This window comes from Sus scrofa, chromosome 14 (genome assembly GCF_000003025.6).
Source record: "Sus scrofa isolate TJ Tabasco breed Duroc chromosome 14, Sscrofa11.1, whole genome shotgun sequence".
In the NCBI taxonomy this organism is placed as follows: Eukaryota; Metazoa; Chordata; class Mammalia; order Artiodactyla; family Suidae; genus Sus; species Sus scrofa.
In genome coordinates, this window is record NC_010456.5 from 3294032 (window position 1) to 3319630 (window position 25599).

General features: G+C 38.7%; 1 protein-coding gene across 4 annotated transcripts in view; it reads left to right on the top strand.

The window, feature by feature from the left end:
* Window positions 1299-25599, top strand: part of LOC102166958 (contactin-associated protein-like 3) — a 205491-nt gene continuing 181190 nt past the window's right edge. For 2 of the 4 annotated variants that reach the window (XM_021072823.1, XM_021072825.1), the window contains exon 1: window positions 1304-1560. In XM_021072823.1, coding sequence (XP_020928482.1) covers window positions 1476-1560 — 85 coding nt within the window. In that variant the 5' untranslated portion in view covers window positions 1304-1475. Of the gene's footprint in view, window positions 1561-25599 lie in introns of all 4 variants that reach the window. The other 2 variants (XM_021072824.1, XM_021072822.1) reach the window with 2 other exon arrangements.

The window sequence follows — 25599 nt, forward strand, 5'->3', positions numbered from 1 at the left end:
TGTAATCTCTGAGACCTTAGTAAACTATTCCTTTTTTTTTTTTTTTTCCCCTAGACTTGTAGAATAGAATTAAAAACACCTTTTCTGATTTGTTCTCAGGCAGGTGGGGCCCTGCTAAAGGTTAAAGTTCCTTTAATATTCTGATTACTTTGGATGGTGCCAGAATGCCTGAAGCCTGTTCCCAAGTCTCAGCATATTTGTCATGGGTCTGGTCACAGTTTTAGGAGAATATTGAATCCTAGTGATGCCATGTTCATTACTCCTTCATTGACATCTGCTGGTAGACTCTTTAGGAAATAGAGGGCGCCACCAAACTGGCAACTTATTTCAAAGTCATGGATCTTGAAATCCTTCCTCCATATACCATCAAACTTCTATCTGAAAACATGCTCTGAAAACTTTCCTTTCGTTATTTATTTGAGAGGGCTTTTCTTTTATATTCCATCATTTTTCAATAAGTCCCTTTTGGGAATCGCCTTTAAAGAATTTGAATGGAAAGCAACACACATACCATACACAGACATTGATTCAAACTCTTCATCAATTAAATGCATTCCATTTACCTACTTAACCTTAGGTGACTTCTCCTGTGATGATATTTGGAGAAATATTCCTTCTCCCAGGATGCCAGTGTATAATTTTATGTATCTGCTGACAATAACTCTCAAATCTCTTATTATGTAGAAATATACATAAGAAAATGCTGGCATTATAGCAGAAGTGTGGTTGGTTTTTTCAATTAATTTCTTAATTTTTAAATTTTTTCCACTTTTATTGATACATAGTTTGACATATAATACTGTGTAAGTTTAGGATGTGCAATGTGATGATTTAATACACACATATTTTGAAGTGAATTGCATCATAATGTTCTTTAGGGTGTTTTTTTTTTTTAATGTGAATCATTAAACGGGTTGAGAAAACAGAAACAGTCTTTTTAACAATAGTTTTCAATGCATGCAAATATTTTCTTCAAACCTAACTAGTTACTTGGTCTAATTTCTTTTCAACTAAAAAAAAAAAAATGATCACACTTTTCCTAGCATCAGTGCTAATGCCCAAGCATCATCACCGCGGTAAAGCTCGGTCTCCTCACCCGAAAGTTCACTAAACGGCTCATCTGTCGAGAGTGGGAAAACTGCAGGTGAAGGAACTAGGACCGCGGATCCAGAGCGTCCTCCCAGCAACTGCAGGAGCGCAGGGTGACCGCCTTCCCCGATCTGACTCGTACTTCCGCCCGCCACCGCCAGAGGCGCCCGGGCCGCGCGGAGCTCTTAGCGCGGGAACGGGTGGGCGGTTGGTGTGGGGGTGTGGCTGCAGGTTGGGGCTCCCGCCCTGCCGGTTGCGCGGGTTCGCAGAGCGAGGAGGAGGGAGCGCTGGCGACCCTGAGAGGGAGGGATCGGGCAGCCTCCAGCTCGGAGCAGCTGCCTGGACACCTTGGGTTTTGGGGTGGGGGAGCCCAGGAGACTGTGAACATGGACCCTGTCGCGGGAGCCTTTCTCAGGATGCTCGCTCTTTTGTCTGCTCAGCCCTGGAGCACATTAGCAGCAGGCAATACTTGTGAGTACAGCAAATCTTTTAAAACTTACACTAACGACATAGAATTTCGGGGTGTGTGTGTGTTTAATAACTGATTTTTTACAAATGGAATCGCTGGCATGTTTCTGAAAATGAGGCATTTTAAAAACATCGGAAAGTCCCAACGCTTGGGTAGGATGGTTTGGAATGGTTTTTCCACTTGTCAAGTCTAGAATACACAAAGCCTGTTTTGACTTTTTTTTTTTTCCTTTTTGTCTGTGAGCTGAATCCTATGTTGTTTTGAATAGTCATTGAGAAAGCTCAAGTTCTAGTAAAACCTAAAATTAGCATGAGAATATTGATATAGAGACCTGAGAGAGAATAACGTGGGATGAGGAGAGAGGAGCATGCCAATGTGGTCATTTATTTTTTTTTTTTAGTGTAAATGTATTTTGTAGGAATTATGTCAGAAAGGAAGTCGCTGGCTGACCTGGCCGGGTCCTGCATTAGCGTAGATGTTTGCAGTTGGCGCTCTGCGGAATCGCGTACCCAGAACTCAGGCGCTGCCAGCGCGGGCTCGGCAGCAGACCCCAGACGGGTAATCTGGATAGTCCCCAAAATTACGGTGAAGAATAGACCCCTCCAAAGTAGAGAGGGCTTTTGGGAGTTTGGGATTTGCAAATGCAAACTATATATAAAATGGATAAATAATAAGGTCCCACTGTATAGCACAGGGAACTATATTCAATACTCAGTAATAAACCATAATGGAAAATAATATGATAAAGAATATATAGAGCATATATTATATATATCGGAATCACTTTGCTGTAGAGCAGAAAGTAACACAACATTGTTAAATCAACTATCCCTCAATAAAATAAATGTTTAAAAAAGTAGATGGGTTTTGCTTAAAGGAAAAACATAACTTGCCATTCAGATTTATTTGCAAGTGTACCTGCTTGTCTTTTCTGATATGCTGTTGTTTCTGATTTTGTTGGTTCAGTGAGGACAGAATAACCTCTCAATTCTGGGCTAGCACTATGAGTCTGATCTAAAGACGCTAGCCAAGTGGATTAAGCAGACCTCAGGGCATTTTAATTTGGAAATCAGAAAAAAAGTTTTCCCAGTGTTATTTAGATTGAAATCTCCATCACAAGGCTTTTCTTTCCTTGCAGGGTTTTATGAACGTCCCGCCCCCTGCCCCCCTTGCACTCCCTTCCCACTCCATCCCCTTTACGAATTTTTGAAAAATCAGGTTGTAGGGAGTAGGGCAAGCTGGTATGCATTTCAAGAAAGTGTTAGTAGGCATGATTAGGAACTCACCTTGCTGCTGGGTATCCAGATTTGGCTGGTGCAGGGGTGGGGGTGGGGGTGGGAGTAGGTCGGTGGGGGGGACTCTGCCATCACCAGGAAGTTTGTGCTCGAGTGAAAAGCATTTCATACAAATGAAGTAACCCTTTCACACATTCATCCATATATGCCCTGAGGCTGTGATGATTTTGTGTGGTCATAACTTAGTATTAGCTCATTTATTGTGTGAGTGTCACTCCTAAAAATGAGCCTGAGTCTCCTCTAAGCTCATACTGCCCTGTGTTTCAGACACAATTTTTAATTTAGCTTTGTGCACAACTTCCATGAATTAATTGAAATGGGGCATTTACATAAAATCCTTAGGTCCTGCAGTAGAGCATTTGTCACTTTGCTCAGAAGCTAAAAATGGCTAGTACTAAATGGTTTGGTAGTATAAAAGAATTGGAGAATAATTTAACATAGTACACTGAGGTGCAACTGAAAAGTCACTGGAGGTCACTCTTACTTAAAGGAAACGTAGCTCTGAAAATCCTTCCCGTATAAGGGAAGCAGAGTGTTATGCTGCCTTTTTTGTTTCCTTAGTTGTGATTACAGAATATTATCAAGGTAAGTTGTTTTGATATTTCTTTATTTTCTGTTTGTATTTTATTTCCTGAAGTGCCCAGAGCTATCAGGTCCTACACACTGACCGTCCTTTGTAAGAGTCACATGCTCTGAGATGCTCTGTGTCTGAATATCCATGCAGATATTCTTGTCTGAATTGGATGTGTCTTTAAGCTCAGTCAGTCTGGGTCTCTGGCTGACTCTTCAAATGACAATGCTAGTTTTCACTTTTCAGCCTCTATTTAGATCCATTTAGTACTCCTATTAAAAGTTCAGTAAGTTAAAAGTACCTGTGTAGGTATGCATTGCTAAGAACATTTTAGATGCTAGAGTCGAGTCCAAGATCTCCACTAAGATGGCTCTTACAGTTGTCCAAGTGTCAAGTATGTATTTAAATGACTTTGCAGACTGGATGCATAGATGCCACACAAAATGCATTTGAAAATTTCTGGGCAATCTCCTTTGACAGTATCGTTTGCAGCAGTAGAGGTAATGGTGAATGAATCTCATTATGGGCTACATTAGCTAATTTGATCAATTGGGTTTTTCCTTAACTCTTGGCTATTTGGGAGGTGTTTGTTTACATGTGTCTCTGTCTATATAATCAAGGTATTTCAAAGATATATTTGAAACTTATTACTTACGTCAAGGTAGAAGGATTTTTTTTTTTTTTTAGTCCTGCCTCATCATTTGAGAAATTCTAAAGAGGAATTTTGCCAGCAGGATGGATTCAAGGCTATGAGCAAGAAATCATGAATATCAGCATTAATCAACTTTTCTCTGGCTCACCATTTTTTTCCTAAGGAGTATTTTAAGAATTCAAATGATCCTTTCAGATTAGACTTTAAAACTAACAAATATGAAATATTCTTAAGCCCCAATAAGAAAACAATGAGAACTGCACGTAACTTTTAAAAAGATAAAGATCTTTCCCCTCAAAGGATCCAGTGACATTTTTACTAGATTTACAGTTAGTTTTCAATAGTCAATCAGTCAGATGGGGGTTGAGGGGTCCGCCTGGGTGAGGTTCTGACATAAGACATCCTCTCAAGATACAGGACTTGTGTGAACCATTTAACATCTCAGAGATCACACTGGTTTTGACATGAATCTTTGTAATTAATGGAAAATTTTGAGTCTGGAGGCCTCTGCACAAGGAGAGTCATGTTTCTAAATGGCCAAAAGCATAGGCTTTTTTTTTTTTTTTTCTTCTTCTTCTCTATATTCTCTGTCTTTCTGAAGATAAAGCAAGTTGAATGGCCTAGGACCAAAATATGGCCTAGGACCTGATATTGAAAGATTGTGAACCACCACTTGGTTCTCCCTTCTAGAACCCTTTGTATTTAGTCAAGGTGAGAGTGTAATTCTAATGGAGCTGTTCTCTTCGGTGGAACTCAAGAGGAAAGTTAGAATATAGATCCCAGGCTAGTGTCCTGTTGTCTAGAAGTTGTGGAGACAGTGGATGGCTTGCTTACTTGCTACCATGAACCACAAATGAAAGAAGCCAGTAGCTTTCTGCTCTAGGATAATCCCTGTGAACTTACTATTTCTTTACAAAAGTTTCAGGTCTTTGAGGAGGAAGAAGAGATATAATTTGTATAAGAAGTTTTTTTTGTTTGTTTGGTTGGTTTGTTTTAGGGCTGCACCTCTGGCATATAGAGGTTCCCAGGCTAGGGGTTGAGTTGGAGCTGCAGCTGCCGGCCTATGCCACGCCACGGCAACATTGGATCTGAGCCATGTCTGCAACCTATGCCTCAGCCCACAGCAGTGCTGGATCCTTAACCCACTGAACGAGGCCAGGGATGGAATCCCGCTTCCTCATGGATACTAGTTTGGTTCATGACCGGCCAAGCCACAATGGGAACTCCCAAGAGATGTCAGGATTTTGATTGCATATTTAGTGTTGTAAATCTGTCTCCTGGATTGCATGTTCACTCTTTCTTGGTTTAGGAACAACACAATTGGAAGTTAATTTTCCGCTGAATTGTTTTCCTCATATGAGTAAAGTGCAGGCTATGGCTAGTAGCTGCTGTCCTCCCCATCCCCACTCGCCACTGAAAAGAAGGACTGAAGCCTGTGTTAGACATTTCAGCCATCGATGGTGATTATTTGATATAAATGATGACATTTGTAGACCCAGGGATTCAACTGAGTGAGTATGACCCACTCATTCCCACTTGGTTAAATCTCAATACTTGTAATTTTCTCTAGATGCTTCCTTTTGTTTCCTTCCTCTGTCAAAAGTGCAATTCATGTTGCAAGAAAAAAAAAAAAAGATATTTCTGGCCCATGACAGGTGGGGCATAGAGTTTGAATCACTGTTCTAGGAGTGATAGGTCTCTGCCCGTGGTTTGGGGTGCAGATCAAACTCCTTTTATTGACCAACAATGGAAACAAACCCATAACCTCATTTAATACATAATGCTTGATCTAGGCAATACATACCTTACCAGCTCAATTTGAAGATCTGTATTAGATTTGAACCTTCTTTTTCATTGGAGCACTGACTTCCTTATGTGCTAAAGTGTTACTCTGTCATTTTTAATGAAAGCTTATTAGTGTAGTCCTCTACGAGAAATTATCACACAATATTATTCTTCTAAAATAAAAATTATATGCATAGTATTGTATAATAGTGAAACACTTGTGGTATATAAATTATCCTAACCCAATAACATGATTAACCTTAAGGATTTAGTATAAAAATATATGCATGCAAAATGGAGGAACTGAACATTAATGTTACAACCTCTAAGAAGCATAAAATCACATGAATTTATTTAAGTGAATGTCTAATAGTGTGTTTATTATATGTCTCTTCTCAAGTATTTTGTTTTTCAAAAAATCTTGTCATTTCGTTAAGTGGTGTGGTGATCATTTCATAGTATATACTGATATCAAATCATGTTACATAAATGAAACTAGTATAGTGTTATATGTCAATTAGATGTCAATAAAAATTAATAGAAAAAAAATATTGTCATTTCAATGGACACAGATTTTGTAATTGTTTGCTAAGTATCATTAGTATACTTTATTGCTAAGTGAGCACATAATCAAACTCAAGTAATGCCATTTGAGCTAAGACAATATGGTCCATAAAGAATTTTTCACTTTGGTTAATATGGACTAAAATCCTGCTGATGTTTTCATTGATTCAGGCTTCTCTTTGCCTCAATAGTGTGTTTTGTGTTTGTCTAGAGTAAGTTCTGTCCTCAGGATTGTCCCCGTGAATCTGTTATTTCTTTATGAATTTTCAGATCTTTGGAGGTGAATAAGGGATATATAATCTGAATAAGAAAATGTCAGAAAAAAAAATGAAACTCCCTTTGTAGCTTAGCGGGTTAAGGACTCAGCAATGTCCCTGTGAGGATGAAGATTCAACCCCTGGCCTTACACAGTGGCATTGGTACCAGCTGTGGTGTAGGTTGCAGGTGTGGCTTGGATCTGGTGTTGCTGTGGCTGTGGTGTAGGCTGCAGCTGCAGCTCCTATTTGACCCCTAGCCTGGGACCTTCCATATGTCATGGATGTGTCTGTAGAAAGAAAAAAAGAAAAGAAAAAAGAAAATGTCAGTATTTCGGTTGCATATGTAGGTTGAATTATTTATGTCTGCCTATTTCTGAAAGGCATTAGACCATATGTAATATGTTCCTGGTTTAGGAAGGAAGCCTGTCAGAGGATGTGCCCCTGGAGCAGGTGCACGAACCGGGGAATCCATTCGTGATGCAGGGAAATGTGTTGGAGAAAAAATGAGCATAGAACATAGAGAGAAGTGCTTTAATAAGCACTGGAACTTGGACTTTCTGGAAAGACCCTTCAACAGACTAGTAAACAGACCTTTTAAAAAAGTCATATTTGAAATCACCTATATGTTAATAAAACACAAATAAATTAATTAAAAGTCTATTTTTAAAAATTTTGAGAACAGTTAAACCTCAAAAAAATCATATCTGAATAAACTTCCCAGCAATACTGAGGTCAGAGTATTTTTGAAAACTTAGAGAAAATGACATTTCTTTGTCCAAAAAAACTTATAAAGTCCAAGTGACTACCAACACACAGTGACAGGCAAGGATAGAGCTGGGTTTTGGGGGCCCTGAAACGTGTGCAATTTGGGGAGACTCTTTATGCAAATAGATAAACAAAATGATTCTAAAGACACATTATCGGTGACCCTCCCAACCCTGAAAGTGTGTTCTGGGGAGAAGACTGGAGCTCAACAAAATATGCTTCTTGGAGCTTATTTGGGGGAAAAATAATCATTCAAAAGTACTAAATAAAAGGACATGTTCACTAACCACAATCTCAATTAACTGAGCAAATTTTAAGTTGAATTTTTTCCATTAAATCAAAATCAGAATTTGAATATAACAGTATAAACGAACTCAAACAATTTGGAATGAATAGAGCCTGGGTGTACCTGTAATTCTAATTCTAATCCTGAAAAAACAAATATGAACTTAACCTCTGGATCCTCTCCCCATTTTCTTAGAGCCTTTGAAGGCTTGGCTTCAACATGCAAAGTTCTTTGGAATAGCTCCTGAAATTCCCTCACTCCACCTGCCACCTGTGGCCTGCCGGGATGCTGATCACTTTAGGCGCCTGTTGCTTCACATTGAATAACTTTTAAAAACTATATTATTTAGGTTTGCCTGTTTCTGAAAGGTATTAGACCATATGTAACATGTTCCTTCCAAATATCATACCTGTTTTTTCCAGTTCGAGTTCTATGGCGTAAGGCTAAATTCTATGTGCTAAGACAACTCGTAAGTACTGCAAAACAAGGGTATGACAGTGTGACCTTTTGACACTGGGCAGGAACATTGATGACTTGGCCCATATGATCTAGAATACGCCCAAGTCTGACTTGGTCTTTAACTATTTTATTAGCGTTTAGACACTGAAATTGACCTTTTTTTTTTTTTTTTTTCCCAGATTGCCTGGTAGGACATTGGTCAGTTTTTATGTGAAGTAGCAATCTCCTTCTAATGTTCTTTTATAAATGCTTGTCAATTCCTGGTTTCTCAAAATGCTCTTTTACTAGGTCAGCATTAATGAGTTTATAAATCTTTGGCATGCATTTGTTCCATATGTGTATTTTGTTTTCCACTTTTTGAAAATAATGCTTTGAAACAAAGATTGCACCTAACTGGTAGGAATACACATAAGGTTGTGTGATAATGTAAGTGCTTAGTTTGGTTGTTGCTTTACAGTAAATTTCCTTTCTGGCTCACTGGAAACTTTACTTTTCAACAAAACAGGGAGTCTGGTTCTCATTCAAAAGGAAAAATATCCCCCTTAGTTTCTACAAATGGGTATTTTCCATGTACTGGTATGAAGTATAATTGAAGCATAAAACATTTGATGTTTTAAGTAGTTTAAAATTAGAAATTGTATACTTTTTATTTAAACACATACCTATTTGATGGATTGATTAAAAAAGAAGCTCCTTCCAAGATTGTTAATTACAAATAAAAAAATGATATTTCTTATTTGGATTACAGCTTTTTTTTTTTTTTTTTTGTCTTTTTAGGGCTGCACCTGCAGCATATGGAAGTTCCAAGGCTAGAGGTTGAATCGGAGCTGCAGCTGCCTGCCAATGCCTCAGCCACAGCAAGGTCAGATCTGAGCTGCTTCTTCGACCTATACCTCAGTTCACGGCAACGCTGGATCCTTAACCCACTGAGCGAGACCAGGGTTTGTGCCGGCATCCTCATGGATACTGGTCAGGATCTTAACCTGCTGAGCCGCAACCAGAACTCTTGCAGTTTTTATTGTTTTTTACTCCATAGTACTTCAGGATAAGATACTTCTGGAGGGTGTGTCCGTTATAGGTGACTCGTAGAAAGAAACATAAACAAAGTTTGTTTTTTTTAAACTGGCAATTGTGGTATTTTCAGATGGTTCATTTTAGGGTTATGGTAAATGGTAAATCAGATATTTACATTTACATGTTCCTAAGTTTTATTAAGATGTGCCTTTCAGGTACCGTATCACTTGTGGTTCCTTTGCTTGCATTAGTGGTTGTCCCCTGTGGAGAAGGAGTTTTTATGTCCCATGTACGCTGGACCGCTGTGGAAGGACAGGGCTGGTGAGCCTTGTTTAGAATCTGTGGCAGTTTCAATAGCCTCGGTAGCCACTTAACGCTGTGGCTTAGACCTAAGGGACATGCTGCATTCAGTATCAGTTCATTACTTGGGGTGTTCAAGACCCAGTGGAAGATTTCTCCGGAGCTTAGGAACAAGCAGTGAATTTACTGCTTGGATGAGTGCAAGAATGCCTTGATGTCTTGAGACATAAAATCAGGTACCTCCTGCAGTTCTCAAGGTTGTAATTCGTTGTTTACTTTCACGTATACAAATCCTCAGGCAACCAAAGGGCTTGATAAAGTTAAGCTCAATGTACTATTTTGAGGAGTTTGAGGAGGGGTGAATTGGTAGGAGAGGTGGCAGAATCATCATTGTTTGTGTGCACATATGTTGTGTCCCTGGCTGGTTGGGCATCGAGAGTCGCTGAATGAATGAAAAACCATTGTCTACAGTTAGAAGAGAGGCATGTACTGGATTAGGTGACAATCCAGTTATGTGGGATTGAGCTTTTTCGTCTTTGCTACTATGCAAAATGGATATTCTCTAGTTTGGATTTCTGGGCATTTGAGCAATCAAGAAATACAAGGACACCTGCGCTGACCCCAGTTGAACCCCAGTGGAAACTCCTGCCGTGGCAGGCCTGAGGTGATTTTTTGTTCTAGGGTATTGGTATGCAGCCACCATCAGAACCGGCAACACTTAACCTGCCTCTGAGGCCTTTCCAGGTTCTGGTTCCTGTTAATATAGTACTTAGGAATGGCTGGTAGGATTTTGATTTAAAGGTCAGTAGATATAATAAAGGGAATCCAATTAGCATGAGAAAATAATTCAGTAATTTGATTCAGGTCAAGGAAACCATTTTAATCAAAACTTCTATTATGGAAGAAAATATTTTAAGAACTGTTAACTGTTTTAAGGTCTCAGATTTGGCTGACTTAATAAAAACAATATGTCTATAGACATCTGTTCAAATCTTTGGAGATTATCGAAATTAAGTATCTGTCATATAGCTTTATATTTGCTGTGTCTTTGATGTTTAGACACTTGAGAACAAGGACATTGCTATATTAAAAGTATTCCCATCGTGACGCAGTGGAAACGAATCTGACTAGGAACCATGAGGTTGCGGGTTCGATCCCTGGCCTCGCTCATTGGGTTAAGGATGGAGCGTTGCCGTGAGCTGTGGTGTAGGTCGCAGGTGCAGCTTGGATCCTGCGTTGCTATGGCTGTAGCGTAGGCTGGCGGCAGTAGCTCCGATTCCACCCCTAGCCTAGGAACCTCTGTATACCATGGGCACGGCCCTAAAAAGCAAAAAACAAAAGCAAAAAAGTAATACAACATACAGAGAAAATATAAATAGCTTTGTAATGTCACCGAGCTAGTGAGCTGCTCCATGTGTTTCTTGGGCTTCTCTGCAATGTTGTTTGTGTTGATTCATGGAAGTTCTGATGAGAAAATCTGTGAGCCTTGACATTTCAGAGCACATCCTTTTCTATCGTGTGCAAGGGGTTAAAAAGGGGGGGGGTGCTGAAGGAGGATGTGTTGAATAGAATTGAGTTGAAGTATATTTAAGAGAGTTTAAAGGAGCAAACACCAAATTACTCTTTGCTTTCTTAAAGTTACAAGGAACATTTCTGAAAACATTATTTTCAGGCATAGAACACAGTAGCATGGACAGATCTCAGTCACATACCTATTAAAGAAAGTCAAATGGTCTATTTTGAACAAGGTTAAGAAACACATTATTGATTTTCCAGATTGTGAGAATGTTTTCGATCATAATAATTTATTATTCTTTGTTATGATGAACTACGGATCTACTGTCAGAAACCCATAAACCTGATCTTTGGGAGATTTGCATCACTGTGGTGTGGCAGCCCTTGTTCTTCTTATAGGTGATAGGATTCACTTGTTGGAAGACAGGCTGCGTGTTTGGCGAGAAAAGGATCCTTTTCCTCATGAATATTGTTGCAAGGTGAAGCAAGCAGAGTGGGAAGGCGAGCGTCATTTTAATATGAGAAGGACATGTGTGACTATTCATCATACTCCCAGTTCTCGAGGGATGAAGCTGGGTTGCTCCGCCACCCAAGCCTTCCCTCCCCAACCCTCCAGCATCCACAGACCCAGAAAATCCATGAGCATCTTCCTCCGTTTTCTTGACTGGACGATGACTTGACTGTGATGCTGGTTTTTTTTTGTTTTTGTCTTTTTAGGGCTGCACCCGTGGCATATGGAGATCCCCAGGCTAGGGGTCGAATCAGAGCTGTAGCCACTGGCCTGCACGACAGCCACAGCAATGCAGGATCTGAGCCGTGTCTGCAACCTGCACCACAGCTCATGGTAACGGCAGATCCTTGACCCACTAAGCGAGGCCAGGGATCGAACCTGCGTCCTCATGGATGCCAGTCAGATTTGTTTCCGTTGAGTCACGATGGGAACTCCTTGACTGTGATGCTGAATGACCGCAAGGATTTGGCCGACCAGGGAGGTGCCCTTCCTCCTTCTCTGTGTCCTGCGGGCTCCATCCCCTCTGAGGTCTTCCACTGTCAGTCCCTTTCCCAGGTGTAGGAGGGATGAAGTGGGAGGATGGCAGTGAGAATGAAGAAAGGACCCTGCACCCAAAGAACAGGACTTAATGGTTCTTTGAGTATATGTGGAGTAATAAGAAATGTTTTATTTTTTATTTATTTATTTATTTGTCTTTTTGCCATTTCTAGGGCTGCTCCCGCGCACATGGAGGTTCCCAGGCTAGGGGTCAAAGTGGAGCTGTAGCCACCTGCCTGCGCCAGAGCCACAGCAACCCGGGATCCGAGCCTCGTCTGCAACCTACACCACAGCTCACGGCAACGCCGGATCCTCAACTCACTGAGCAAGGCCAGGGATCGAACCCACAACCTCATGGTTCCCAGTCGGATTCGTTAACCACTGCGCCACGACGGGAACTCCTGGAATAACAAATGTTAAAGAGTGTCAATGATTGGAGTGTTGGCAAGGGACTTAAATAAAAGGAGAAATTGTCGGTTCACAGCATTTCATTTCAGGCAAGGTTGGATCCAGTGAGGCAACGCCATCCGGGTCAGCTTCTCTTCATCATTCAGCTCTGTCTTCCTTGCGTTGGCTTAATGCCCTGATAACAATCTGCCTGGCAGCTCCATGACCAAGGTCAACCTGTCCAGTCACAGTAACAGAGAAAATGCTTTCCTCTGTTTGGACTTTGGCTTTTATCAACCTGAAGCATGAAGCACAACCTTATTTGTTTATTCCCTCATGCTGAGCTCTAAGAAAGCAGACATTTCCTTTTTCTTTTTTCTTGTTTTTCCAACCCTTAATCCCCAGGGCACAGGTGTGGTTCTGGCAGATGCTGTATTCTAATTTTTAAAATTTTTTTCTTGGTTTTAGGGCAGCACCGTCAGGATATGGAGGTTCCCAGGCTAGGGGTCCAATCAGAGCTACAGCTGCCGGCCTACACCACAGCTACAGCAATGCAGGATCTGAGCCATGTCTGTGAACTACACCACAGCTCACAGCAACGCTGGATCCTTAACCCACTGAGGGATGCAAGGGATCGAACCCGCCACCTCATGGCTCCTAGCCGGATTCGTTTCCACTGTACCACGACGGGAACTCCCAGGTGGTGTGTTCTTAAGACATATTTGTTGGGTAAGAAAAAAAGTGGATGATTCTCTTTCCCAAAACATCCAGCAAGATCCCCAGATCTGACTTTCACTATGTCAGCTGTGTTGTGACTGTTCTTACCCAGCAACTGTGATGGGGGTAGGGTGTGGCCTTCTCCAGACCAGGGGTGGAGCCAGGAAGTGATTGCAGCTTGATCCTTGACTGGGTGCTCCGTCTGCATCACGTGGACAAGAAAGCAAGATGCACCATCCACTTAGGTAATTAGTTTAACATCTATTATGAAAAGTACTAGCTTTCAGGCTCTCATCTGCTTCATATAACAGATGGTTGGTTACGTGTCTTTCTCCTTAATTAGATTTTAAACTTCCTGAAAACAGAATCATGCTTCTTTGTCCCTGCAGTGCTCTGTCGATGGTACTTAGTAAATACCAAATAAATGAAGGAATTAATATATTTGAAATACGTTATCTTGAAAGTATTTGGAGGACCTGTGGTGTCCCACTGGGCATTTTATAATCATTTTTTTAGGTGGCCTAATAAAAAGGGTTTTCACGTGAGTGTCCTTCCTTGAACTCTCTCCCAGCCAGCTGATTTGTTCGTGGAAGGATCTATTGACTGATTTGGAATGTTTTATTTTACTTCAGTAACAAAACACCTGACATCATTTCTGTCCCAAGGCTTTAATAAAAATCATGGTGCCTATTCTAAAGAATTGCTAGGAAGCTGTGAGGGAGAGGTTGAAAACACTAGGTGTCATAGGACTAACAAAGACCAACAAACTGCAAAGAGGAGGCCTTCCTGTAGGTGTTATTAGATAAGATGACCGTATCTGGGGAGATCTCAATCAAGTTTGATCTGAGCCAGGCTCCACATTCAGGGTCCGAAATAGAGGTGCCTGGAACCAGGATGTAATTGACATTTTCCACAAGCCAGTTGATGCTTGAAGCAACATCTAGTCCAGGTGGGGAAGGCTGGCTGCACCTCCGGGCAGAGGATATGCAGGTGGACAAGTGGCCATTGCACACTGGCGCAGGTGTCCAGTTCTTTCTCTGGACCCATGAGGCTAAATTCATTTGGGTCAGAGCCCCCTCTGGGAGTGGTAGCCATGGACTCTGTGTCTAGGAACCTGCAAGGTCAAGACGAAACTCCTGTTGTGCCCTCAGACCTGACTGCCTCTGCCTCCCTCCCTGCCCCCGTCTCCCCAGGCTGGGGGATTTGTGAGTCTGTTTGTGGTTGGTCATAATTGTCAACCAAACCCATCATCATCTTTGGGAATTTTTCTGACTAACTCGCTCAAGGGCATGACAACATGCACATGCTATCACTTAAAGAATATCTCTATTTTCAAATGAAATTTTTTTTCTCTTTTAGAATTATGCAGAAGGGACCCAGTGGAGGTACATATATGAAGATGATTCCAACAGCACTCTTTCAAATAGCATAAAGCCATAAAATTCAACTAAATGTGCTAATGTAATGAATCACACTTTCAGACAGGCAGTGGAGTGGCTGTGAGAGGGGTGTTTGGGTTGGAATTCTGCTTCTATAGTTAGTGCCGGCTGTGTGATCTGGGGTAATTTCCTTAACTTTTTGTGTCTCAGGTTCCTCATCTCTAAAAATATAAATAATAACCACAACCCATCTCACAGACCTGTTATGAAGATTAATTCATATATGTAAATAATGCCTGGAATATAGTAAGTCCTCAGTGAATTTTAGCCAATATCATTACTCCTGTTAACCTCAAGTGTAAAATCAGAAATGCCACTTTGGTCCATGACTTTGGGGCAGACTAACCAGATAAGCAATTTTAGGGAAAGGCATTTATACTGGCTATTTCCAATATCCAAAGTGTCATTTCTAATAGTGTGAGATTAAGACAGTATTACAAAATAAGAACATTAAAAGAAGCCTGTGGTGCAGGATGGATACTCTAACAGTACATTGACGTGTTTTGGCTTTCTGTAATATCGTATGTTCTGAATTATAAAGATTTTCAGATTTAGGTGTTTGGATTAACTTGTGATCAGCACCTTTAAGTTCTTTCAGTTTTATATACTTTTCCATTAACTGAGAAGGACTCCCCAGATCAAGACCATATGCCTCTGAAACATATATTTCTTGTTATCTGGCTGTTTTTTTATGGAGTCTTCTAAGACGTATAGTATCTGACCATCAATACAGATTGTCAGATATTTTTGTTTGTTTTTTGTTTTGCCCTTTTTTTAGGGCCACAGTGGTGGCATGTGGAAGTTCCCAGGCTAGGGGTCTAATTGGAGCTGCAGCTGCCAGCCTACACTACAACCACAACAATGCAGGATCAGAGCCACATCTGCAACCTACACCACAGCTCATGGCAATGCTGGATCCTTAACCCACTGAGCGGGGCCAGGATTGAACCTGCGTCTTCGTGGATACTAGTCAGATTCATAAGGTGACACAAATATGAAAGCTCATGTGCTGAATTAAATGAATGGAAAACAATAATCAAAAAAAAAAGCCACACCTAGAAATATGGGCACATTTTAAACCACCAAAAATAATGATATTAACTGATTTGCTGTAAAGAAATGGAAATAGTTTGACTTCAGCAGAGCAGTAATACGAGAAGTAAAAAGAAATGTAGGAATCAAGTTCTGAAGGAAAATAACTTTTTAACTAGAAACTATTATCTAAATCTAAATAACACCTGTGTGGAGAGGATCAAGAGGGAGCATAAAACCCCTCTTTGAGAAATAAGTAAAATTTAACCTTAGACATTGTTTAAAAATTGAGATTAAGTATTGTGTTACAAATAGGATGATCAGTAGAAGATAAATGTGTTATTTGGTATGCTGTTCAAAAATCATGAAACTAATTTTCCTCTTCAAAAAAAAGTCATCTTTTCTATTTCATGTTTTAATATGATTGCATATTTATTTATTCAGTGCTTTTTCATCTGATATTGAGAGTATTCTTGGTTAAACAAAGAAAGTATGTTTGTACTTTAGAATGGGTGAATGAGTTTATTTATGCATGTGGATTTTTTTTTTTTTTTAGCGTAATCTACTTTTTTTTTATGGTCTGCGGGACCTTATCCATCGTAGCTGTAAATCATGATGAATAGGCCCTGGGTGGATTGCTGTGGCACAATTTAATTCATGCTTTTAACATCTTACTAATATACTTAGAATGTTTCAACCATTATCGTTGCTGATTGATAACTGAAACCAGCATTTTTCTGTGAGTGATTAAACATTTGGCTATTTCTCAGATTTTTAAATAGAATGCAATTGGATTTTATAATGCATTTTCCATAAAAATAGAAATTCCTTTGAGATTAGCAGATTTGTATCTTTTTTTTTTTTTTTTTGGCTGCACTAGAAGCATGCGAAGTTCCTGGGCCAGGGATCAAACCCGAGCCATATAGCAGCGACACATGCTGCTGCAGTGACAATGCTGGATCCTTACCTGTTGTGCCACAAGGGAACTCCAGATTGTATATTTCATAAATTAATTTTAAGTTCTAAGTTTCATATAATGCTTATATGTAGTCTTTTATATGGTATAGATATATTCAGGTTTATGAAAGAAAAGAATTTCCATACCTGATATAATTCAGAAAATTCTGTGAATTTTGAATTTCTATGTGCTATTGAATTAAAACATTTTGCCTTCTGTTTGACATGAGTATAGTATACCAGCACAGCTTGAAAGGTTAATAGAGATAAACATATAAGAAGACACCCTTTTCAGATAAATTTTTAAAGAAATGTTGAGTTGCACCTTTCCAAAAGAATACCCAATGGATGTTTTATCTTTATACATGTATCTAACGTGATATCTAAGGATGCACTGCTTTATTCGATAGTAATCTGATTCTGCATTTACTTGATAAATGTATGTACACACAACTTCCTAAAATGATTGAATTTTCCACTTGTGTAACAGCAGTGGGCTATACTTTTGAATAAACATGAACAATTAAACAAAATGATTTTTTTTATGGAAATTTTTTGGGCAGAGAGATGAGTTTTCAGTGAACTGTCGCTATTTAAATTTAAATAATTTTGAAGTAAACATTACATTGACAGTACTGTATTATGACAGTATACCTCAGTGGCTTAAACCAGAGAATATTTATTAGGAATTAATTGCATTAAACCTTTAAGTGTCATTTGAATCCAAATTCTATAATATAAAAAAAATTCTCCCCTATCTGTTTTGTGTACATTCTTGGAACTCTACAAAGAAATTACTGTCTTGTTACTCCCCCTTCCAATAAAATGAGAAAAATAGTATTTTATGAAGGGGTCTTTTACAAATACTTGTGGTTTGAATAGATTGATGGTGCTTGCTGCCATTAGTTGAGGACATCTTTTTGACAAATGTTGCCTGTTGAAATTCTTGGAGAAAAGAAGGAAGAGAAGAAGGACTAAGATGAGAGAGTGGGAGGAGGGTGCGGGTAGAGGAACAGAGGGACGAATATACAAATTACACAACAAAGCACGTGAATGAATTTTTTATTAGTAGTCAGAGAAGCTTTTTGAAACCCCCAATTGTTTTTTTTTTTTTTTTTTTTTTTTTTGCTTTTTAGGGCCACACCCATGGCATGTGGAGGTTCCTGGGCTAGAGGTCAAATTGGAGCTGCAGCTGCTGGCCTATGCCACAGCCACAGCAACGCCAGATGGGAGCTGCCTCTGCGACCTACACCACAGTTCATGGCAATGCTGGGTCCCTGACCCACCAAGCGAGGCCAGGAATTGAACTCGCATCTTTCCAATGCACCACAGTAGGAACTCCTCAGCTGATTATTCGAAGCACCAAATACACATTTTTTTTCGCAAAAATGTGTATTCTGTTTTCTCATTCTACTATAAGGCAGTGAATTGTTAGCTTTGGAATATGTTAGTTATTTAACTTTTTTTCTGATGAAAATGCCTGAATTGAAATTCTTCTGTGGTGCAGCTGATTAAGGATCCAGCATTGTCACTGCAGTGGCTTGCATTGCTGCTGTGGTGTGGGTCCAGTCCCTGGCCTGGGAACTTCCACATGCCACACGCACAGCCAAAAAAAAAAAAAAAAAAAAAAGGAAAATGCCCAAATTACCAAATATCATGTAAAAAATTCTTGTATAACCTAAGTTTTGTCTTTAAAAAGTTAACAAGTGTTATAATATTTATGAATCAAATACGATAGTATAGGATTTTTTTTTAGTTAAATTGTGTAAATTTTTAAAGTCACATGGACTTTTAGAAGAAACATTCCTATAAATTCAAATGAACATCTAAACCCTTTCATCACAAGTTTTTAAAAAAATTGTGCAGCAGTTTTAAATTGTTCCACAGTCATATAATACAGAGGGAAATACATAATTTTGTCTCCAATTTTCAGGAGAGAAAATTAAGAAACTCGCAGGATAAAAAATGCATCTAAAGTTTTAAGATAGACTATTTATTCACTGAAGAAATACTTCTTAAGCACTTGCTCCGTGAAGCAGCTTATATAGAAGCAACATTTATGGAAGGAACTATGTGATTTATGATTATAGTATTTTAGTATTTTAGTAGTTCATGTGAACAGTATATGAACAGAAAAATATAAAATTGCATACTTTTTTATTGAATGCATTAGACATGCAACCTTGTGTATGTTTAAGGTGTACAATGTGTTATTTTGATACATTTATATATTATGATTGCTAAAGCAGTGATATTCCATTACATAATTCTATAATTACAGTTTTATTGTCTATCTTCATTATAGTATTCATTAGGTCGTTATGGTTTATTTACTACTTGTTACAAGTTTGTATCGATAAGCACCATCACTCTTACTCCTGTCCCCACCCTCTAGTAACTATCAGTTTATAGTTTTACAGGTTTAACTTTTTTAGATTTTGCATATAGTGACATCATATACTACTTGTCTTTTTCTGTCTGATAATCTCTTAGCATAATCTTGGAGCAAATGGGAGGATAGCTTCCTTTCTCATGGCCAAATAATATTCCACTGTGTATATGTACCACATATGTTTTATCCATTCATCCATCGATGGTCTTTTGGGCTGTTTCTATATCTCGGCTACTGTGATAAACATGGGAGTGCATGTATTTGTCGAAATCCTATGTTCATTTTCTTTGGGTATCTACTCAGAAGTGGAATTACTGGATTATACAGTAGATCTACTTTTAATTTTTTGATGAACTTCCATAGTGTTGGAATAATTTGCATTCTCACCAACAGTGTGTAAGGGTTCCCTTTACACCAAATCCTCACCAGCATCTGTTGTTCCCTGTCTTCCTAATGACAGCCATTCTAACAGGTGTGAGGTGATGTATCATTGTGATTTTGATTTGTAGTTGCCTATGATTACTGATATTGAACATCTTTTTATGTGTCTTTTGGCCATTTTGATGTCCTTTTTTGGGGAAATGTCTGTTTACTCCTTCTTTCCATTTTTTTAACAAGATCGTTTTTTGTTGTTGAGTTGACTGATTTCTTTATGTATTTTTGTTATTAACCACTTATTCAGTATACCGTATGCAAAAATTTTCTCCCATTCTGTCTGTTCTCTTTTCATTTTGTTGACTAATTCTCTTTTTAAAAGAAATCTTGGGAGTTCCTGTTGTGGCTCAGCAGTTAATGAACCTGACTAGCATCCATGAGGATGTGGGTTCGATCCCTGGCCTCACTCATTGGGTTAAGGATCCGGCCTTGCTGTGAGCTGTGGTGTAGGTCGCAGACGTGGCTCGGATCCTGTGTTGCTATGGCTGTGGCGTAGGCCGGCGGCCACAGCTCCGATTTGACCCCTAGCCTGGGAACCTCCATAAGCTACAGGTGCGGCCCTAAAAGACAAAAAAATATATATATATATTAATAAATTTTGTTGGAGTAGAGTGGACTTGGAAAGTTGTGTTAGTTTCAGGTGTACGTCAGAGTAAATCAGTTGTACATATACATAGATCCATTACTTTTCAGATTCTTTCCCCATATAGGTTATTACACTGCACTGAATAGTGTAACAAGGACTTACTACATAGCACAGGGTCATTCTGTCTTTTTATGTGTAGAAGGTTCTGAGTTTGATGTAGTCCTATGTATTGATTTTTTTTTTCTTTTGTTGTTTTGGCATCATGCCCCTAACATTATTGCCAAGACCAATATAGTAAACTTCTTCCCTAACATTTTCATTGAGGATTTTTTTTTAAAAAACTTTTACAGCTGCACCTGCAGCATATGGAAGTTCCCAGGCTAGGGGTTGAATTGGAGCTGTAGCTGCAGGCCTACACAAGAGCTATAGCAATGCTGGATCCGAGCCCTATCTGTGATCTACGTCCCAGCTTGCAGCAATGCTGGATCCTTAACCCACTGAGTGAGGCCAGGGATTGAACCTGCAACCTCATGGTTCCTAGTTGGATTCTTTAACCACTGAGCCACAATGGGAACTCCATAGTGCTTTAGATATTTTAGCAGTATTAATTCTTTGGATCTATGAACATTTGTGTCTTCAATATCTTTGATTTTGTTTATGTCTTTCCATTTGCTTGTGCCTTCTTTCATTTATTTCAGCAGTGGGGTAGTTTTAATTGTACAGATCTTTCACTTCCTTGGTTAAATTTATTCCTAGGTATTTTTTTGGTTTTGATGCTATGGTGAATGGGATGGTTTTCTTTCTTTCTCATATACATCATCATTAGTGTAAAAGAATGAAACTTATTTCTGTATTTTGACTTTTTATCCTGCCATTTTACAAATTTGTTGATTAATTTCTACAATTTTTTCTTGCTGATTCTTTGGGACTTTCTATATATTGATCATTTCATTATCAAATAATGACATTTTCTTCATTTCTGATTTGGATTTTGCCTAATTCGACTTGCCTAATTACGCTAGCTAATACTTTCAGTACTATATTTAATAAGACTAGTGAAGTGGGCATTCTTGCCTTGTTCCTGATCTCAGAGGAAACACTTTCTATTTATCTCCACTGAGTATAATTTTGCCATAGGTGTGTCATATATGGCCTTCTATAGTCAGTCTGTTAAGGATTTTTATCATGAAAGGATGTTGTTTTATGTCAAATGCCTTTTCTTTCTCTATTGAAACGATTATGTGATCTTCCTTTTATTGATGTGATGTATTGTATTTATTGATGTGCATATGTTGGGCCATTATTGCTTATGTCTTAGGGATAATTCTACTTGGTCCTTGTGAATAATTCTTTTAGTGTGCTCTTGAATTTAGTTTGCAGGTACATTTGAGAATGTTTGCATCTGTGTTCACTGGGGACATTGCTCTATAGTTTACTTTTCTTGTGCTGTCCTTTTCTGGTTTTGGTATCATACAGCGATTTTGGAAGTGTTTTCTTCTCCGCAATATTTTGAAAAGGTTTGAGGAGAATTGGTGCTACTTCTTTAAATATTTAATAGGCTTCTTCAGGGAAGTCATCTGGTCCTATAGTTTTCTGTGTTGAGATTTTTAAATTGCTATTTCAATCTCTTTACTCATTGGTCTTTTCATATTTTCTGTTTCTTCCTGATTCAGCCGTGGTAGGTTGTGTGTTTCTAGAAATGTATCCCTTTCCTTTAGGTTGTCTAATTCATTGGCATGTAGCTGTTCAGAGTAATATGATTCTATACATTTCTGTAATACCACTTGTAATATCTTCTCTTTCATTTAGAAATTTTATTTATTTGACTTTTTTCATAGTATAGCTAAAGGTTTTTCAATGTTTATCTTTTTGCATAAGCAGCTTCTAGTTTCTTTGATCCTTTCTGTTGTTTTTCTAGTTTCTGTTTTATTTTCATACCTAAACTCACTGTTTCCTTTGTTCTGCTAGCTTTGGGCTTAAGTTTTTCTTTTTTTTTTCTAATCCCTTGAGGTATAAAGTTAGGCCATTTATTTGGGTTTTTCTAATTTCGTAATGTGTTTATTGCTATAAACTTTTCTATTAGAACTACTTTTGCTGCATGCCATAATATAGTTTTGAGATATTTTTTACTAATTTTATGATTTCTTCTTTGACCCAGTGGTTGTTTAGAAGTGTGTTGTTAAGTTTCTACATATTTGTAAATATTCCCATTTTCCTCTGGTTGTGGATTTCTAGTTTCATATCACTGCAGTCAGTTATCAGAGGATAATTGGTATGATTCCAGTCGTCTTGAGTTTTCTAAGATTTGTTTCGTGACTTATCATATGATCTAGCCTGAGGAATGAGTATTCTGCCACTGTCGGATAGAACCATCTATGTATGTCTATTAACTCCATTTGTCCCAGGGTCTGGTTCAAGTCCAGTGTTTCTTTGTTGATTTTCTGTCAGGATGATCTATCCATTACTGATAGGGGGATATTGAGGTCCCCTGCAATTATGCTCTTATTGTCTCTTTCTCTCTTAATATCTGTTATTAAATATTTATACATTTCAGTGCTCAGGTTTGGGGAACATTGATATTTATTATTGTTATATCTTCATGATGTATTGGCTCCTTTATCATTGTATCATAACCTTTTTTGTCTCTTCTTACCTGTTTTGGTTTGAAGTCTCTTTTGTCTGATACTAGTATGGCTATGCCCACCTTCTTTTCATCTCTATTTGCTTGGAATATCATCTTCCATCTTTTCACATTGGGCCTATATGTGTTTAGAACTGAAACGAGCCTCTTGTAAGGAGCATATGGTTGAGCCTTGTTTTTTTCAGCCATTCATCCACTCTGCCTTTTGATTGGTGAGTTCAATCTGTTTACATTTAGGGTGGTGATTGATACATAAGAATTTACCCCTGCCATTTTACCTTTGGCCTCCTGATTATTCTGTTGCTCCATTGTTTCTTTTTTCTGCTGTTTCTGTCTGCTTCTGTAAGTTGGTGGTTTTCAGTGGTGATTTGCTCACCACCCCCCCTTTGGAATGTTTATGTCTCTGTTCTGGATTTTTGCTTTGTGGTTAACATGAGGTTTACATAAAATACTCCATAGATAAAATAGCCCCTTTTTTGCTGATGCATTCATCTATAAAAGCTTCTTTTTACTCCTCCCCTTTTATATTTTTAATGTCAGAAATTGTCCCTTTTTATACTGAGTTTTCATTACCAAATTGTGGTATCTATAGCCATTTTTAATGCTCTTTTCCTTTAATCTTTATATTGTACTTAAGGGTTTGGTATATTGTTCTAATTTTTTAAAACAATATTCTAATTCCTTGTAAGACAGGTATAGTGGTGGTAAACTGTCTCAGCTTCAGTTTGTCTTGGAAAAGCTTTATTTCTCCTTCATATCTGAAGAATAACTTTTGGATAGAGTATTGCTGGAAATCTAATGGGGGTACCTTTGTAGGTTGATACCTTTTCTTCCTGACTGCCTTTAAAATTGTTTATTTATATTTGACTTTTGACAGCTTCATTAAAATGTGTCTTGCAGAAGGTCTTTTTGTGATGAGATAACAAGATATTCTAACACCTTCATGAATTTGTATATTCAGTCCTTTCCCAGGTGTGGGAATTTCTCAGGTATTATTTCTTATTATTTATTTTATCACTTCGTATTATTTATAAACTCTGCCCTCGTCCTCCTCTCTTCTTCTTCTGGAATTCTCATCATTCTTCTGCTGGCCTTTTCAAAAGAATCAGACAGTTCTCATATGGTTTTCTTTCTAAAAATCTCAGTCCTCTCTCCTCTTCCACCTGAGTTATTTCTATACTTCTGTCCTTGAGCTCGCTAATTCTCTCTTCCATCCGATCTGCTCTATTTTCAGTGCATTGTTATACATTCATTATTTCATTTATTGAGTTCTTCAGCTCCAGAATTTCTGTCTGGTTCTTTTTGAGATTTTTTAATCTCTTTCTTTGAATATCTTTCTTTAATCTGTTTCTTATTTTTATTTTTAAGATTATTATATTGCCTTTCTGAGTTTTCTTGTAGCTTATTGTATTTCTTCCTAAAAGTTATTTTAAAATTCTTTATCAGTTAGATTATAATATTCCATGCCTGTGAGTTTGGCTGCTGGAAAATTGTCATTTTCTTTTTGTGATACTGTATTATCATGACTTTTCATGGTGTTTGATGAAAAGTGCCTCTGCTGACACATTTGGAGTAAGCAACATTTTTTAAAATATAACTGAGTATTCAACAGGTTGGTAGGTAGGAGCCTTCCTTTTATTTTCCAGAAGGTGGCGCTCTGGCATAAGTTTTTGGTTTCTCTTACCAGAATTGGCTATTGCCAATTAAAAAAAAAACAAAAAAAAAGCGAAGGGTGTTTGGAAGGAGGTATGTATTTAGCACTTGTGGCTTTGTGGGTGCCCCTGGCCTGGTAGAGATATCCTCTGGGGTGGAGCCCCAGAGGTCCTTGGGTGGTCCTCTTGTCTCCGGGGACAGACAGCAGGAGACACTTCCCTTCAGTTCCCTTTGTCTATTTACACTTCCTTTCCCTCTTCCCATTCACAGCAATGTCCCCTCAAAGAGAAATTAGTTCCTCCATTTGGGGCACACATGGCTAAGCAGACTTCCACTCGCTGCTTTCAGCCTCCACTTCCTCTGCCAGAAAGGTCGTGCTGCCTTGCTTCCAGAACAGCCAGCTCCTTTTCACCTCCTGCCACCAGTTCTGCCACCACTTCCCTCGTTCTGCTACCTACTCCATGATCCAGTCCTACTTTTGGTACACCGATGGATGTCTTAGATGTCCTGTTGTGCAAAAATCCTTTTTTAAAAAATTATGGTTATGGATGTTGTATAGAGTCATTGTAAAGCAAAGGAGAAAGAAGAAAGGAATGACTCATACCACCATGATGCTGACGTCACTCCAAAATTGTTTTCTTGATTGCTCTGTGACTATTTTAACACTTGAGTAGAGCTGTGGATTATTAGATTTGGTCCCTTAAATGGATACTTCAGATTTGTATGCAAGCAAGGCAGTTCCCCAGTTAATGATCAATGGATAGTTAAAATCTTTTAAAATTAAACATTTAAAGTGATAGCAATACTTATCTGAGTCAACAGCTGAGCTTTCCAAGTGCATCTTTCCAGAGACTAGCTTAATAGGGTTTCAGATTGTTGAAAGTATGTCAACATGCTCCAGTTATGGTTTAAATAACAACCACAGAACAAAATACAGATACCAGGGCTGCTCATGTGAAAACTGCTGTTTCATACGCACTCTTGGTGGCCACGGTGAGGGTCTCTCCTCACACAGTCCGGGTTGGCAAAGATCCGACAGCTTCTGTGGTATACATTTACTTCTCTGAAGAACAGAGTGCGTCTGGCTTAAATACACAAATATCATTAATTGTATCTCAAATAGGAGTCCCCGTCGTGACGCAGCAGAAATGAATCCGACTAGGAACCATGAGGTTGCAGGTTTGATCCCTGGCCTCGCTCAGTGGGTTAAGGATCTGGCGTTGCTGTGAGCTATGGTATAGGTTGCAGACGAGGCTCTGATCTGGTGTTGCTGTGGCTGGGGTGTAGGCCG